Here is a 17,104-nt window from a genome sequence, read left to right as displayed (position 1 = left end):
GAATTGTCAGGCTTCCATTTGTAAGGTGTCTCTGCCCATGGTCTGACCTGGCAACAGTCTAGTTCCACCTTCTTGGTTCCAAATTTCAGACAGAACCTTTCCCTGAACACTGTGTATTTCACCCAAAGGCCCAACTTGGAAAGCCGCTGGGGCATTTCAGCAAGTTACTAGAACAGAAGAGAGGGAGCGAGATGTTCATCTCTGTCTAAATCTTGCTCTTTCAGCAGTGGAGGGAGGCCTGCTCAGTGTCAGGCTCTGCAGTTGCACTGTATGAACTGTGTTAGGAAAGAAAGGCATTATCCCAGGATTCCTCTCCTTCCCTGCCCTTTGCTGAAATGCAACACGATGCTACATCCAGGCCAAAGTGTGGCATGCTGGGACCAGGCTGAGGGAGGCCTGCTTTAGCATAAGTTGGGAAGAGAACCTCTATGCCATAAACAAACCGACAAAAAACCCCAGCAACAACAAAAAGGCATCTCTTCAGAAGCTGTCTGGCCCCTTTCTTCAACCAGGTAATCACAGTTTGACAGAAAAAGCACAGTTGGCTTTTTCTCCCTAAGAGAAGGAATTGGACCCAATGGCAGAGTGGTTGCCAGGTTTAGATTCTAAGTGATAGGCTCTCAAAGAGTGAGTTCTATACATGGTCACCAGGAGCTCCTCTTAGGAGGAACAATAGTACATTTTTCCATCCTTTCAAAACCCCACCCCATCCAGTATCCTAAAAAGCATGGGGGAAAAAAGCTCCTGAGACTTACACTGCTGAGCACTCTGTCCAGCTGCCTGTTAACCCCTTGGTGGACACACATCATCTCCCTGGGCCTGTGCTTCCATCCATAACAGTACGAGGACTCTGACTCTTTCTCTGCAACAATCATCCCTTGGGGACCTGAGACTGTGGTTTTATTTTCATGGGTAAAGGGGGCCAAGACCTGGAGCTCCGGGACATCATAACAAGAACTGAAGCAGGCCTGGGAAATTTTTTTTCTAAATGACTTGGTATTTTGCTCTCCAAGGAGGAGGGCCCAAGGGGAATTTGGGGCCCAGCTGGGATTTGTGATCTGGGCTATTTTTCCTCCTCTGCAAAGTTCTGGTTGGGTCTGCCCTTCCCATCTACCGTGCTGTGGATTTATGGGTACAGAGACACTAAGTGACAAGCAGGAATACAGAAAGGGATTGAGAAACAACCATCTTCAGGGAATCCTCGTCAACTCTGAATTTGGAACCAGTTTAGGTGGACAGATCTAATGGAGGCATTTGCAGGAAGCATGTAAATTTCATGCAACTATTATGCAAATACACCTATGGCCATCCTATCTCAGACACCGGAACATGTGCTGTGGGAAAATTCAAAGTGGAGCTGGCTAATCTGCATGGATATTTACAGTGCTATTATAAAGAGCTGAGGAGGATTACTGATGAAACTTCAGAATTGGCATGGGGATGGGGGCGGGCATAGCTAGATAACAGAATAGTCAGCTGTTAGGAATTAGGAAGCGCTCGATATCGGAATCCGCTTTAACTAGATGCTACTAAAGGCAGGGAGGGGAGCGGTGTCTGTAATATGGCTGTGGGCGTGGGATCTAATGCTAATTGTCAGGCTCCTGCACCAAAAGAAGGTGTGCTGAGTCGTAGTATTACATTGAGAACCACACCTTCAAGCCCCCTCCCCAGCAACCCGGGGGTCTCTTCCATTGGCGCTTCCTCTGACAAGCTCAACTGACTTTCTGTTACAGCGAGTCCACCCACCCGGCGGACACTGAATAGCTGATGCGCTCAAGAGAGTTATAAGCAGGTTTCTGTCATCTGGGGCAGATACGGTCACTGATCCCTTGATCCTTATATGGTTTAGTCCTTGGGAACACTGGTTCTTAAATTTTGGGGTGCATCAGAATGAGCTATGGCTCTTGTTTAAAATGTGGATTCGTAAGACCATCCCCTGGAGATTGTCATTTATTGAGTGGGGGTGGAGCTGGGATTTTGCACTTCAAGAGAGCACCCCATGTAGATTTGGTCCCTCCTATGGGAAGTAATGTTTGGGAGCATTCAAAGCATGTCCATATAACCGTCTGAGGAAGAAGGGCAAGGATAATTATTCCACTTTTTACAGAGAGGAACAAAAACCTTCTTAATAAGAGCAGCTCAGAAATAGTTATTGATCATTCATTATGTATCGGGCACCGCGCTGAAGATTTCACTTACGTTATTTCACTTAACACAACAATCCTCTGAGGTAGGTATTATTATCTCTCATTTGTCTGATGAGAAAAATAAGGCTTAGAGGTCGGGGTCACACAGCAAGTGGCAAAGCTGGGACTCAACGCTGAGCTTGCTTACACTGCACACTAGCAATTAATCCTGACCTTGCAGGGCCCAAGCAGGCCTTCAGCAAACAAACGTTTCATTTGAAACTGGCTTTCTACATTTCTAATTAAATGCTCTTTCTATTGGGGTGGGGTGTACTGGAATGTATTAGGCAGTCTTTAAAAAATTACCAGTATGGGGCACTGAAGTTGTGACAGCCGTACGTTTGATCATCCAGGTCATGGCAGAGCTGGGCTCAGGGCGAACCATAGAGTGAACATGAAGTGTCCAGGGGTAGGAAGGAGGGGGTCTGATTGGGAATGAGCCAGGGCCGGAACCCACAGTGGCCTGAGAGCCAGAAAGGAGCCTCTGGGGGTGGAGCGACAGGTACATATCTTGAAATCCCTGGGGCAGAAACAGTTAACTTTGCTGCAAGCAAACAAGTTAACTTAAATGAGGAGCACTGGAGGGCTTCCCTGGTGGCGCAGTGGTTAAGAATCCGCCTGCCAATGCAGGGGACACGGGTTCATGCCCCGGTCTGGGAAGATCCCACATGCCACGGAGCAACTAAGCCCGCAAGCCACAGCTACTGAGTCTGCGTGCCTAGAGCCCACAAGCCACAACTACTGAGCCCCACGTGCCACAACTACTGAAGCCCATGCGCCTAGAGCCCGTGCTCCACAGCAAGAGAAGCCACCGCAATGAGAAGCCCGCGCACCACAACGAAGAGTAACCCCCGCTCGCCACAACTAGAGAATGCCTGCACGCAGCAACAAAGACCCGGCACAGAACCAAAAATAAATAAATAAATAAATTTTATTTAAAAAAAAAATGAAGAGCACTGGGACACCAGCTGACTATCCAGCTCTGCTCGGGGGTCTGAAACTGTGTGGGTGGCTGATCAGGGAGCTGGCTTGCAGGACTACACAGGCAGAAGGATGGGAACAGAAGGCCAAGCAGACCGGGGCCGTGGCTCCCACGTCTCGAGTGGGGGTGGGAGATGCGGCCAGGAGGGTCGCCACAGAAAGCCCAAGAGCCTTGGTCCTCTTTCCATGTGCCCCTGTTTCTCAGGGACTTCAGCCAGACCTAACTATGGGAAGCAGGATCAAAGTGTAGCATGAGATACTATGGCCAGAATTAAGGAAGCACTGTTTGTTAGCAAAGTAACCAGGGGAGGAGTGACATAGTCTTTAATGGAGGTTTTAAAATAGGAGAGATGGAGGACTTCCCTGGCGGTCCAGTGGTTAAGACTTCGCATTCCACTGCGGGGGGTGCGGGTTTGATCCCTGGTCGGGAAGCTAAGATCGTACGTGCCTCGTGGCCAAAAAAACCAAAAAACATAAAACAGAAGCAACATTGTAACAAATTCAATAAAGACTTTAAAAATGGTCCGTGTCGGACTTCCCCGGTAGCGCAGTGGTTAAGAATCTGCCTGCCGATGCAGGGGACACGGGTTCCAGCCCTGGTCCGGGAAGATCCCACATGCCGCAGAGCAACTAAGCCCGTGCGCCACAACTACTGAGCCTGTGCTCTAGAGCCCGTGAGCCACAACTACTGAGCCCGCGTGCCACAACTACTGAAGCCCGTGCCTCGAGCCCCTGCTCTGCAACAAGAGAAGCCACTGCAATGAGAAGCCCGCGCACCACAGTGAAGAGTAGCCCCCGCTCGCCGCAACTAGAGAAAGCCCGTGCGCAGCAACGAAGACCCAACGCAGCCAAAAACAAATTTATAAAAAAAAAAAAAAAGGTCCGTATCAAAAAAAATAATAGTAATAAAATAAAATAGGAGAGACGGGAAGTTAGTGAATGACCTCTGGGCCCCTTGCAGTGGGTTGAAGGTGGTTGGGGGCGTTTCAGCTGACCTGTTACTGGGGAGAGTTGATGAGGACAAGAATCTCTTAAACATTCGCTCAAGTATGTTATGTTTCAAAAACACACAGTTCCTTGTACTGCTCTGTGTACTCCATGCTGTTTTAGGCCTTCATACCTTTGTTCATGCTGTTGTTTTGGTTTTTGTGGGTTGTCTGTTTTTTTTTCAGGAACTGTCTCTTCCCTCCTACTACCACGCCCTTCACCTGGCTCACTCTGACACATTTTTCAGGACCCAGCTTAAGTCTCAAGGGCCGTATCTTCAAGGAAGTCTTTCTTGACCTCTGACTGAGATTCCTTTCCTCTCTCCTGTCACACCACTTGTTGCTTATATTAAAATGAGGGGAATACGTGTCTAGCTCTTCCAGATGATAATGTCCTAAGCACAAGGATACTTTTGACTCATCAGTATGAACTTGAACGCCTAGTATTATGCCAGGTGCTCAGTAAATGTTTGTGGAACAGAAGATCCAGATGTGCAGTCCTATCCCCTTGGCCAGGCACTTAACCTTTAACCTCTATTTCTCAGGTTTCTTATATGTGAAGTTAAGAGTTGGCTATGTTAATTCTGAAATCTGAAGTGAGGGCGGTCTTACTCCAATAGCCCTTCCAAAATCCGTGTCTTCCTTTCTTTCTACAGCAAACCTAAGGTCACTTTTAGCTTTAAAATCCAAGGATTTTGAAATATAATGTAATACTATTGTTAATAAGGGTGGCAGGATCAGATTAATGGCACACATTGTAGAGTTTGTTGAAAAAACAGTGTTACAGGTTATGAGATTCATAAGAATTGGTTTTATTTGCTCAGCAGGACGTCCGAATCTGTAGGATGATGGAGTGCCTTTTAAAAGAGTTTTAGGGGGAATTCCCTGGCGGTCCAGTGGTTAGTACTTGGCACTTTTACTGCCGCGGGCCGGGTTCCATCCCTGGTCAGGGAACTAAGATCCCACAAGCCGCACAGCGTGGCCAAAGGAAAAAATAATAAATAAGAAAGCTTAGTAAAAGTAAGAGTTTTAGGACTCGAACGAGTCTAGCTGTGATTCTGCCGAGTTAGGACTGTAGTAGCTCCTAACATTTCTTCTTGTTTAGCGAAGGATCAGAGGGGAGGTGGAGCATGGGGTGGGGCGTGAGGGCAATACTTGGGCTTACTCTTGAGTGTAAGTGTTGGGTGGGAAAGACTGATAAAACGTGGAGGAGTGACGGAGCGTGGCAGGGGGTCCGTGAATAGGCCTTGATGGATGGCGGAGTCCGAGTGTGTCCTGGGAGACGTAGCCAAGCCGGAGCTTTCAAAGGCAGCTTGGAGTTGACGGTTGGGGAACTTCTGTATCATAGTTTGGAGTTCAGATTTTATTCCAGGGAGATAGAAAAGCATAGAGAGCTTTAACCAGGGGCAGAGGAGGGCCAAAAATGACCCATTTACTTTTTGTGGAAAGTTCATTTTGACAGTGAAATAGAGAATGGATTGAAGGCTAGAGGCCGAAAGTTGATTCCTTCTTTCTTTCCATCCGTTCAGCTCCCCATCAATCCTGTTCCTCTATCCTCCTGTCTCGTCACCCAGCAAACAGACATTACTGAGCGCTTGGTTCTGGGAACAAGCTCTATAATCAGATAGGCCTACGTTTGATTAGGCCTCTCCAGCCACTTACCCATGTGTGTGACTCTGGGCAAACTACTTAATCTGTCAGTCGTTCAATTTAGCACCTGAAAAACAGGACTGGTAATATCCATTAATACTTCACAGGTTGGTTGGGAAGATTAAATGAGAGAATGCCTTAATAAATGCTTGCCACTGTGCCAGGAATTCATAAGCACTGCTAAACTTTTAGCTGTTTGTATTAATATTAGCAGGTTGGAGGTGCAGATTTGGGAGCTGTCGTGATCCTGGGGGTTGTTAAAGCCGTGGGTGTGCACTAGAATGAGACTCGCTTCGGGCGTTAGCTGAGCTCATACTACTTACAGAGTGTCCCGTTGAGCAGGGAGGAGGCTCAGAGGTGTGCGCCCAGGAGCGTGAAGGTCTTCACTTTAACACCAGTGAAGTGTTAAACACCAAAGTGTTAAATGCTTTGGTCAGTTCAGTGGTGGAGGTTTACAGAAGCTTTTTGGAGAAGGTGGGGTTTGAAATGGGTCTTAAAGGATGAACAGGACTCCACTGGGTACATATGAAGGGAGAGAGCGCTTCACGCACAAGTGGTGAGCCGTTGGGAAGGGAGGGGGCAGGGGAAGAAGAATGTGTATTAAGAAAACCAGGGGAAGATAAGTAGGAGGAGAAGATGGGCACCCTTTGGGCGAGTACAAGGAGAAAGTATTGAGATCTAGGGAAGTGTCAAATTATTTTCAGTAGAGAGCTTTGAATTCTATTCTGAGGATTTTGGACTTTAATAGGAACGCTAATAGGGGGCAGAAAGATAGTATCAGGCTTTTATTTAGAAAGATTCAAGGACAAAGGTGTGAATGGGCATGAAAGAGGAAAGGAGAGGAGAAAACTACTTAGAAGGTTATTAGAAAAGTCTAGGCCGGAGGCATTGAGAGCTTGAACCCGAGCCCTGGGGGTGGAAGGGAAGGATGGGTTATGGGAGCTTTAGGGAAATGGAATTGATGGGATTCAGTGGCTCACTTTTTGTGGGGTGAGATGCAAGAGATGGGCTTGCAGCTTGAGAGACTAGGAAATGAGGATGCCACGGAGATTGGGCAGTAGTGGGAGGCGGCTTGGGAGGAAAGACGGCAAACTCAGTTTGGAGCACCTGAGGTGCTCGTGAGACACGTTTGGAGGAAGTGTCACGGTCACAACAGGTTGCTGGGCTGAAGCTAACAGGACCAGAAGCAGGTAGAGGAGTCCTCTGCTTCCAGGCATAGTTGAAGTCATGGAAAACAGGAAACGGCTCAGGTGGTGAAGGGCCCACCTTTGGGGAAGGACTAAATTTCAGGTGGAGGTACAAGGGAGGAGCCAGCTGCTGAGACAGCAAGAGGAATAGAAGAGAGAGGTGTGCGTCATCAGGGAGAAGGGGAGAGATTTTCAAAAGCAACACAAATCTACAGCCTTATAAGCACAGAGAGGAAAATGGCACGTGGTAGTATAAGTTGTCTGTTGACTGAAGTGTTGAAAGCAGAGTTTTTGGTGCCCGTCGGGTGGCACATGGAGGGTCAGCTGATGTGGGGTCACTAGGCGGGGAGAACATCTAGCCACGTCGACCACGAGCGCCCAGATTCACGTGGTTTTGGATAGTTGCAGTGAGTTTCCTCCCGGTTGGAATTTTTTGCCTACCCTTTGCTCGAATCTTTCCTCAACAGGCAGTTTTCTCAGGGATTCAGAGTTTGAGGAAGGATAAAGGGAGCTCCTTTCTATTCCTGGGTCTGGAATCACCATGTGTGAGGATGTCCCTTATCTCGGGAAAAGACAGGAGCCCAGCTGTGTGTTCGCGTGTCCGAGACAGGCGTGCACTTGGTGTCATCCACACCCTTGCTCTCGCTTCTCGGAGCAAACTAGTTGAGGTGAGGGGCAGAGGTCCTGGCTGTCCTTCCAGTGAGGCAGTGCCAGGAGACGGCTTCAGCCCTGGAGTGTTTGGCCGTGGGTTGCGATTGGCCCGAGAGAGGGGGCGGGGCTGCCCCCAGAGAGGTGAGCGCCTGATTCTGTTCCTCGGCCCATCCCGAGGCCCCCAGCCCCCACCCCCGGACAGGTCCCAGGAGCCACTTGCTGCTCTTCGAAGGCCCAGCTCTTCCAACCGAGGGAGAAGAACGTAGTTTCCTTTGTCCAGGGTTTGGCTGGAGATGGTAGTAGGTGAGTTCAGAAGTCGGAGACGATGAGGATGTTGGCGGTGGGGTGAGAACTTGAAGAGCCGCTTTCTGAATCACAGTTGTTGTTGGTATTATAACTGAGTTTCCAAATTCAAATTCTGTTTGGGGATGAAGCAAAACATTCGGCCTTAGTGTCCCCATACGCCCTCTGGTCACATTTGGCTTCCTTTACTCTGGTCTCCTTTTGTTTCTTCTCTCCATCCATTTCCTTCCAAAAGTCAGAGCCCTGCCCTCGCCCCACTGCTGCCCTCCTCCCGCACTTGCTGGTTTGGGCCTTTGGGCTTCCTTCCTTTTCTCTCTGCCAAGGATCCCCAGGTGGAAGCTTCTGCTGAAAGGGGCGTGGTTTTCATTGCAGATGGGTCCAGTGGGACATCTGAGGTTGCAGCTGGATCTTCATGCAAATGGTAGTGTTCCCTGCCCTGCACTCCACTCGCTGAGGGAAGGTGGGGATGCAGCTTCCCAGGGTGCTTCCTGGGGCCCTGACAGCCTCGCATCCATCCGGCTGTGCCCAGAGCCCCAAGCCTGCCCTGACTGCCCTGTGCCAGGCCTTGGGCTTTTCACCCCCTCCCCGCATGCTGCTTTGGCTTTCCAGTCTCACGTGGGCTTTCCTTCCTGTTTCCCGTCTCTTTCCTCCATAACCTTTCCTTCCCCCGTCTCTTTCCTTCCTCCATTCTCTCAGAGCAAAGCAAACACCTGTTAGAACTTAACTGCACTTAATTTTCCTCTCCTCTTCCTTTCTTCATCTCCTCTAGTCCATTAAGAACACAAGCTAAATATTTACACAGTTTTATAAGCCTTGACGTGAGGGGATTTGGTACGGTGGGATGTATGAGGTACCTTTTGCAAGTGAATTCCAAGCCCTCTGTGATCAGAGGACGCTTGATTCTCTCTGCCACGCGCTGGTCTTATGGCACTCGTCATTACTACCTTGATGGAATGATTTAAGGACCCAGTGAAATAATATGTTGTGAATGCTTTGGAAAGTGGGATTATTTTTGTTATTTTTATGGGCAAATATCTCCAAAACCAAATGCAGAAACTGGATTTTGCAGCGTGTATAAAATGAGCTGATAGTACTGATATCACCTCTGATGAGCCTTTCAGATCTTAAATTCCGTGTTCCCTAGACAGTTCTTGGCATATAATGAGGGGGCGGGGGTGTCCTGACAGTATCTGATGGATGGATGGACAGACAGATGGTCGGATGGATGGCTGGGTGAACGAATCTCTCCATGTCTAATTGCCCTACTTACCCCTTCCTATTGCTATTTCCATTTCACGTGGACACCACCGCCCCCTCCTGGCCAGCAGCAGTATTATGGTGCAGCAAGTCCATAGCTGGGCCCTTTGCTCCCTATTTCTCCCCAGCCCCGAACCCTGGCTCCCTGAGCTGGCTCGTTGGGACCCATCTTTGGCCTTCAGTCACTGACTGCTTGTCTTTCCTCCCCCTCCCTCTCCACCCCGCCCCCTCTCTCTGTCTGCCCCTGCAGCACTGCCAGTAACTCCAACCGCAGCACGCCGGCCTGCTCCCCCATCCTCCGGAAGCGGTCTCGCTCGCCACCCCCTCAGAACCCGGACGGAGACAGCATGGTGGAGAAGGGCTCAGACCACTCCTCGGACAAGTCCCCGTCCACGCCGGAGCAGGGCGTGCAGCGCAGCTGCCCCTCGCAGTCCGGCCGCAGCGGTGGCAAGAACTCCAAGGTGAGCCAGACCCCACCGGGGACTCTGTCCTTGCTCATTGGCTGGCTGCAGGGAAGCTGGCATTGGGGGGACAGTGAGGCAGAGAACCCCGTCATCCAGGGACCTGACGTGATTGGCCGGCCCCTAGTGTCCCAGAGATAGCCTTGATTCAGTGAGGCGAGGCGGGGCCGGCAGGGGAGAGAGACCCTAGTTAAATTGTATCGTCTCAGCTAAGCACTCCGAGAGGGCCCCGGGAGCTGGAAAAATGACTCCGCAATGACCGTTATCTCTCTTTAGGGGCTAGGGGGCCTCACGGGCCTTGAGACTTGGTGGAGAGGTGCTCTGGGGGTCAGGAGGGGTCATCTGTTTAGCCCTGCTACCTTTTCCAAATTTGGGGTGGAAGGGAACTTTATTTGGGACAACTGTAGTGCCAGGAAGGGAGTCCTCAGGGAAGGTTGCGGAATGCCGTTTTAACCTCCGCCCTGGCCATCACCCTGCCTGACCTTTGGTAATAACCTACTTGGTACTCATCTGGCCAAGAGGACGGTGACAGGGCTCTCCATCCCTCCCAAGTGTGTCAGAGTTGCCACCTGAGCCCCGGGCCTTTGCCTAAGGAGGGGCCTAAAATAAGCCCTGGGTACCTGGCTACTTACGGTTCCCAGAGACTTTCTTCTCCCCCAGCCCCTTAGTCCTTTGGGAAGCAGGAGATGTCTTTGCCTAGATGCTCCTTTAAGAGCTTCTCTTACCTGCTGGACTCACAGGCCCTGGGAAGGGGAGGGGACCCCGGGAGGCTCGGGAGCTGGCTTCCCACCTGAATTTGTCGTTTGATTTCTTGTTCTTCCTCTTCTCCCCCCCCCCCCATCTCCCAAATACCTTCTTTGCATGCATGGTCTTAGTCTCACAAGCGCCTCTCAAAAGTAAGCCATCTTTTGTCTCTGTCTTTGGTCTCCCCTCCGGTGTTGGACTGTCTGTAGTGCTCCGCACCCCTCCCTCTTCCCTCGCCCATCTTGGCCCATGCGTCTCGCTTGGCCCCTTTCCCAGAAGGGCCGGCCCCACTGCCCCTGGCAGGCTGGCTGAGGTCACTGAGCGGACCATTCCCACTGCACCCGGAGTCGGAGACCAGACCCGCCCCCCCACCCCCGTGTCTCTGCCTGCGCCCCAAACACTGCCTCGGCTGGGCGTCTGTTCCCTACTTTCCTGGTACCATCTAGAAGCAGAGTCCTGCCAGGGCTTAGTCTCATTCCTTTGGGGAAGGGAGCCCCCCCGCCCCCCACCCTGTGATCTGGTGGGGCTGCAGGTCCTGATACCCCCTTGTACCTGCTCTGGTGGGTGATTCCTGATTCCCCAGGCGAGCTGATTGAGGGTCACGAATTCCCTTACACGAGTTCCCTGGTGCAGTAGAGCGACCCCAGGAGCTCGCCCTGGCCCGCTCCTTCCCTCCGCTTGCCCGCTGAGAGCTGCTCAGCCTGAGCGCCCCTTAATGCTTCCACCCGCCATCCAGCCTGGGGCTCGTGGTGTTCTTAGGATCCTGGCTGGTGACCAGAGGAGAAGTCTTCTCTCACAGGGCGTGGCAGCAGCCCCGGGAGGTCGTGGACGTTGAGAGCTGTCCCTGCTCAGGCCCTGCACAGATGCAACCAGGTCAGGGAGCCCGTGCCAGAGTCTGCCCAGGACCCCAGGATTTCAGAGGCCTGAGGAGAACTTGGAGGGAATGGAGGGTGAATAATAGGTGTTTTACAACAGTAGCGGGGCTCAGGAAATGATACCCACGCGGGAAGGGGGTGGCTACAGCCTGAAGAAGAGAGAGCTGGGGGGTGACTTAATCATAGTCTCAAGCCTCTGTAAGGGTTTTGGGGAGGAGCAGGGTTCAACAGCTGTTCTGGTTACTGAGGGATGAGCGAGTGGCTACAGGGCTAATCCTACAGTCTGTGACCTTCAGGCTAAAAACTCATCTTAGCTCTGAGGATTTTAAACCACCAGCTGCTGGCTGTGGGCAGGGCAGGAGGAGCTCTGCCTGCCCCGAGGAGGCCCCCAGGAGTCCCCTGTGGGTTCGGGGGGCTCGGCAGGTGCAGGCCTTTTGGGGACGGGGTTTGGAGATGACCTCCGTCAGCCCCTCCTGAGCCCCTCATGCCTCTGGCTGGGGAGAGGGCAGATGCGGCGGGACAGGGCATCCAGTTATTCCATGTCTCTGCCTCTGCCCACAGTGTTTACGCACTTTTCCATCCTAAGGTCAAGCCCTAAGCTTCCTTACACTCTTACCCCTGTGCCTAGCAAGGCCCTCAGTGAGCAGAGCAATACTTATCTATGGTCTACAGCACGGAAGTCAGCACTTAACAACGGAGCGCCTCTTTTGGTCAGGTGATGGGTTGAGGGGAGTAGCCAATGGTGAGGATTTTTAAAAAACTCTAAATGGTAGGTCTTCCTTAAGAAAGGAGTATGAAGACCAGGTTCCCACCCCCAGGCAGCGTCTAGTCTGGGAAGGGAGATAAGAAACACAGATTATCCTGATTATTTGTGTCCAGATTATCCACAAACCTAACCTGACCTTCAGAACCACACGAGCAGTTGGGATGCTCGGATGAAGTCGGAGGCGGGAGAGCTCACGTCGGAGGCGGGGAGCGGGTGCACGGAACCAGGCTGGAACTCCCAGTGGGATTGTGGAGGGGCAGAACGAGGCATCAGGAAGAGACCAAGAGCTGAGTGTGAGCCCAGAGTGCACCTCAGCCCCTTTGCTAAGGAGCTGAAGAGGGAGGTGACTGGCGGGGTCCAGGTTTTCTTTCCCCACGAAGAGCTTGGGTGAGGCGGTGCCTGAACCCATCAGCCACAGACTGAGGTCCCATCCTCTCCCCAGCCGTGACCATCGTCACCGACCGACAGCACAGCAGTTAACAAGGACTGACTTGTGGCGGGGAGGGCGGCCTGCCACCCCAGGCGGACGTGGTGGCAGCCGTGGTTGGTCTGGGAAGTGTGCGTGCGGGACAGAGAAGACACACGAGGACCAATGTAGGAATTAGGCTCTGCGCGGTCAGGGTCCGGAGCAGGGAGCGAGGGAGAGCTGCAGGGGTGAGGTGAGCAGAGGGAGGGGAGTCTTGTGGTGGGGATACCCCTCCCCCGGTAGAGCCTTTTCTCAGGTTGACCGAATGCAACCGCAGCGAGGGGTCTGGTGGCCAGAGCTACTGCCACTGTTCTCACAGCCAGGCCACCTTGCTCCCTGCATCCTGTGCGCTAGAGGAGGTGACCTCATATTTTTCAGGCCGGCTGGAGAGTGCCGCCACTTCTCCCTGAAGCCAGGCCTCGCTCACAGTGTCTGCCTGCCCTTCTCTTGCGCCCCCATTTCCTCGTGTGTTAGTCCACTGGGGTTGGACGAGGTAGCTGGTGAGGCCCCGCTCCTGTGACTCTGCAGCTGTCCTGCTGAGGCGGGCCCTAACCCCGGCCAGCCCTGCCGAGAGCCCTGGGCTAGACGTCAAGGCCCAGGTCTATTCCAGGACCCCTTAGTTTGTGCCACCGCCCAGCTTCCGCTCTGTAGTGCTGGCTTATGGCCGCCAGGGGGAGCCCGCAGCCGTTTCCTGCTCCGCCAGCTCTGGAACCGGGCGCTGCGGTGCCGGGAGCCCAGGCAGGTCCTTGCTTGGCCCCCGCGTTGTGCCTCCCCGCGCTGGGTGTACGGTGTCGTGGGCTCTGTGGCTCTGGCACGCCTTTTCACCTTTGACTCTCTCCCTGTTGTTCAATCCTAATTTTTGTGGTTTCCTTTCCAGTATGACAGACTTAACCTGATCAAAGTAAGAAATTGTTCTTTCCCCCCAACTCCTCTAACTAGCGCTCCTCCGTCCCTCCTCTGCCCACATCCCATCTTCCAGACTCCCGGGCCTTTGCACTGGGGGGATGTGTAAGGAACTTGTCTGTTTCCAGGGGCCTTGGAGTCCCATAGGTGCTTGCTCCTCAGACCTCGGCGAGGAGTTTAGAAACCTGCTCAGCTCAGCCCTGTCCCAGCAGCTCTGCCTTTGGGCGGTTTTCCTGACTCCGTCCTCCCGCTTTGCCCAAATCCACTTATCACCTGTCAGAAAGCCCTCGCCCCACTCCCTCGTTCTGTTCTTCCCTTGCCTCTGGCCCTCTCTGCACAGGAGGACATTTTCGAGAACCCACCAGGACAGAGACTTCACGAGTGCCACTGGACACCCCTCTCACCCTCCAGGGCCACCGCTCCTTGGCCTCCCTGCCCCGTGAGCTGGGCCCTTCCGGTCCAGCAGCTCCTCCAGGGCTCAGTCCTGGAAAGCGGAGCCACGGAGATCAAACTGAGTTCAGGGAGACTCACACCCACATGGCTGTTCCCAGGGGCTGCCGTGGATTTGGCCGGAGGGCTGGACACCCTCAGTGGTGATGGGTAACAAGCTGCCCACAGAACGCTGGATCGGGGCAGAGTCTCAGGCTGAGGGACAGAAGTCCTCGCTCTGTGTGTCTGACATTGCAGTACTTGTGAACACGTATTTACACAAGCAAGTAACCCACACAAAGGTATCACACAGCTAGTCAGAGGTGGGCCCAGGTTCCCTGATGCAGGCTCTTTGTCACTCTGAAGCTCTTTTTCCAGACAGATCCAGAAGGGCCGTGCATCTGTGCGGCAGTGCACGAAACTCTCCTTCTTCCATTCACTCGAGTTAGGAAGGGGAGCCTAAGTAAAGGATCAAATTCCTGCTGCCCCCTTTCCTCCGAGGGTCTCACGTGGAGGCCAGGACGGTGAGGCGAGCAGCTGGGGGCGGGTACAGAGAGACTTCTCAGCCGTGAAGCAGGTGTCTGATGACCTGGCTTTGGTTTGATGACACGCAGGCGAACTGCGGGTGCTTGAGGCCGGCAGCTTCTAGAGCGTGCTTTTCCACTCTTGAGAGAGGTGTTTTCATGGATACCTGTGCAGCCTCGTGCCCTGTGATCTCAGAACGAGGACCCAAGAGTTAAGACGTTCTAAGGCGCAGGGTAGAGTCCGCTGCAGCCTCCTTGCCCCATCCAGCTCCTCCAGAATGACTAGAGGCTAACTTGCAGTCCACGATTCCCATTCTCCCTCAGTGGTGGGATAGTTGGCTTTGAATATTTGGATTTGGCCCCTTACCTGCTAGGCCCTCTGGATTAGAGGAGAAGATGAGGCTGTGGTGGGAATATGTGACTTCCGGGTGGGGCCGTGGTGACAGCCTTTGTTGGGGAACGACCAAGGAGAGCGTCTTGCAGAGGAGGACTGAGCACCTGCCTTGCCACCTGCCCCCTGGCCAGTGAGATAGGGTGTGAGGTTGCAACAAAGCCACTCAGAGGCGGCACCACCCACGCCTGTCCTTCGCCTGCTGACGCTTCCTCTTCAGAGTGAAGGTGAAGGTCTCTACAGAATTCTTCCGGACGGGAGAGCCAGCGAGGGGGGCGCTCGCACGCCCAGGCCTTCACCACGGCAGTCACCCTCACCCTCTCCAGACACCGCACAGCACACCTCCTGAGAGCACGCCTGCCTTCTTCCCTTAGGAGTAGGGACCCTGTAAGACCAGGTGGGCGGGATAAAGGTTGCCAGGTGTGCCCACGATCCACACCTCTGCGTATGCAGCCATGGCTTGGAGAGCCTGCCCTTGGGTTCCAGGCCACCACAGCGAAGCAGACGTTACAGTAAACCAAGTCACGTGGATATTTTGATTTCCCAGAGCACGTGAAAGTCACGTTCACACTGTGCTGTAGTCTGAGTATACAATAGCATTATGTCTACAAAAAGCAGTATACACTTAAATTATCATTAAAAATACAATTTTGAGTGAAAAATAATGGATGCTCTTGGGAAAATGGTGTCAGTAGACTTGCTTGACACCCTATTGCCATAAACCTGCAGTTTGTAAAAAATGCAATATCTATGAAGCGTAGTAAAACGAGGTGTGCCTACAGTTAAGATGTGGACCCATAGGCAAAGCTTCCTTCTACCCAGTGATTCTCCTCCTGAATTACACACCCTTGGCAAGCATTTTAAAACTGAAAATACCCCAGCCCCAGTCTACCCAATCTAAACCTGTTGGGTCAGCCCCTGAAGGGATGGGGCAGGGGTGTGCGTGTGCGTGTGCGTATGCGAGTGCGTGTGTGTGTGTGTGTGTCTGTCTCTATCTGCTTGTCTTTCTGTCTGTCTTCCAAGTGGGATGTGTATGTATAAAGGACTCCTGGCCAGTGAGATGGGAGATAGACTAGGCCATCCTTCCTCTTAGCCATCCCTCCTCTTTCCCTAAAAAACTTTGTTACCTTTGCTCAGGGCTGGGAATGGAGAGCACCTGAATTCTGGAGTCGGGACGGACCAGGGTTTGTTGGTATTGAATTTTAACCCCATGAAGTCGGGAAGGACCTTTAGCAATTATGTGCTTCAGCCTTCCCCCCAACACACAGCCCCCAACCACTCCTTGGCCACTGTCACTTACGTGATCAGCCAGTTGGGCAGAAGGAGGAATTTACTGAGTTGGAGGGAAGTTTCTAGGCAGTCCCTTGACTCCCAGACACCAGAGGGTCCCACCCTGCCTTGCAGGGGGGCCGACTTGGGTGGACGGCTGCGTTGGTCTCCGTGGGTACTTTGCTTCTGATCAGGGCCCATTGGGGACTGGGTCTCGGATGCCTGCAGTGCATCCCTCGCCCCCATCAGAAGAGCCTTGTGATGGGGCCTGCTCCCTTCCGGCCGAGCTCTAGCTGGTGCTGCGCTGCCTGCCATCCCAGCTGCGGGGGCTTCCAGCATGGACCGCTCCCTGGGCCTCCTTTCGGGAGCTGTCTTGAGAAAGGAGGACCCCCACCCCGAGCAACAACACGGGGAGCCTTCAGCTGCCTTGGGGTTCCTCCTCCCCGCCCGCCCTCTGCTGTCTGTGTAACCTTCCCTCCGGAGCCAGGAATGCGCTGGCCGTTCCCGCCGTGTCTCGCTGACTAACGTTGCTTCTCTTACTTTGTTTTTTCAGAAAAGCCAGAGCTGGTATAACGTAAGTATCCCTTTTCTCTGCTTGTTGGCTTCGTGCAAGGCGGGTAGGGGGGTGGCCGTGCTCGGGGGATGGAGGCATGGGGGGCGCAGCGTGGCTTCCCTGTGGGCTCAGGCAAACTTAGGGGCCTAGCAAGGTGGGCTTTTCCCCTGACCAGACCCCCTCCCTCAAAAACCAGACACCATGGTTCTCTTCTGTAGCAGGACAGGACTGCTGGTGAGGGAGGGTTCGATTCCCGGAGACCAAGCAGGGATGGGCTGCCTCATCCCCCCGCTAGAATCCCTGACAAGGGCCCTCCAGCCCTGACGGAGGAGACCGGGCTGGGGAGGCATTCCAAGGCCAGACAGAACTCTGGGACGGGACAGTCCTGGGGCCTAAACTTAGGGCCGAGGTTTCCTCCCCTTAACCGAGACATTTTGGGGGAAAAGCAGTCAGACAAGTTGCCCGTTTGTAGCGAGGCTGTGTCTCATGTAACAGAATGTGACTTCTGTCCCTGGGTCCCCC

General features: G+C 53.0%; 1 protein-coding gene across 3 annotated transcripts in view; it reads left to right on the top strand.

Moving 5' to 3' along the window:
* The window catches only part of GRAMD1B (GRAM domain containing 1B), a 177,071-nt gene that overhangs the window by 120,571 nt on the left and 39,396 nt on the right, over positions 1-17,104 (top strand). For 2 of the 3 annotated variants that reach the window (XR_003427784.1, XM_027081979.1), the window contains exons 3-4: positions 9,452-9,662; positions 16,583-16,603. Coding sequence is in view for 2 of the 3 variants with exons in the window: in XM_027081979.1 (XP_026937780.1) it covers positions 9,452-9,662; positions 16,583-16,603 (232 nt within the window). In the remaining variant the exon portion in view is untranslated. The remainder of the gene's footprint in view (positions 1-9,451; positions 9,663-16,582; positions 16,604-17,104) is intronic. The other variant, XM_027081980.1, reaches the window with a different exon arrangement.

This window comes from Aethalodelphis obliquidens, unplaced genomic scaffold, assembly GCF_003676395.1.
Source record: "Aethalodelphis obliquidens isolate GAN/ISIS:26980383/991018 unplaced genomic scaffold, ASM367639v1 scaffold46, whole genome shotgun sequence".
In the NCBI taxonomy this organism is placed as follows: Eukaryota; Metazoa; Chordata; class Mammalia; order Artiodactyla; family Delphinidae; genus Aethalodelphis; species Aethalodelphis obliquidens.
Note: the sequence above shows the minus strand (reverse complement) of the source record. Positions and strands in the feature narration are given on the sequence as shown.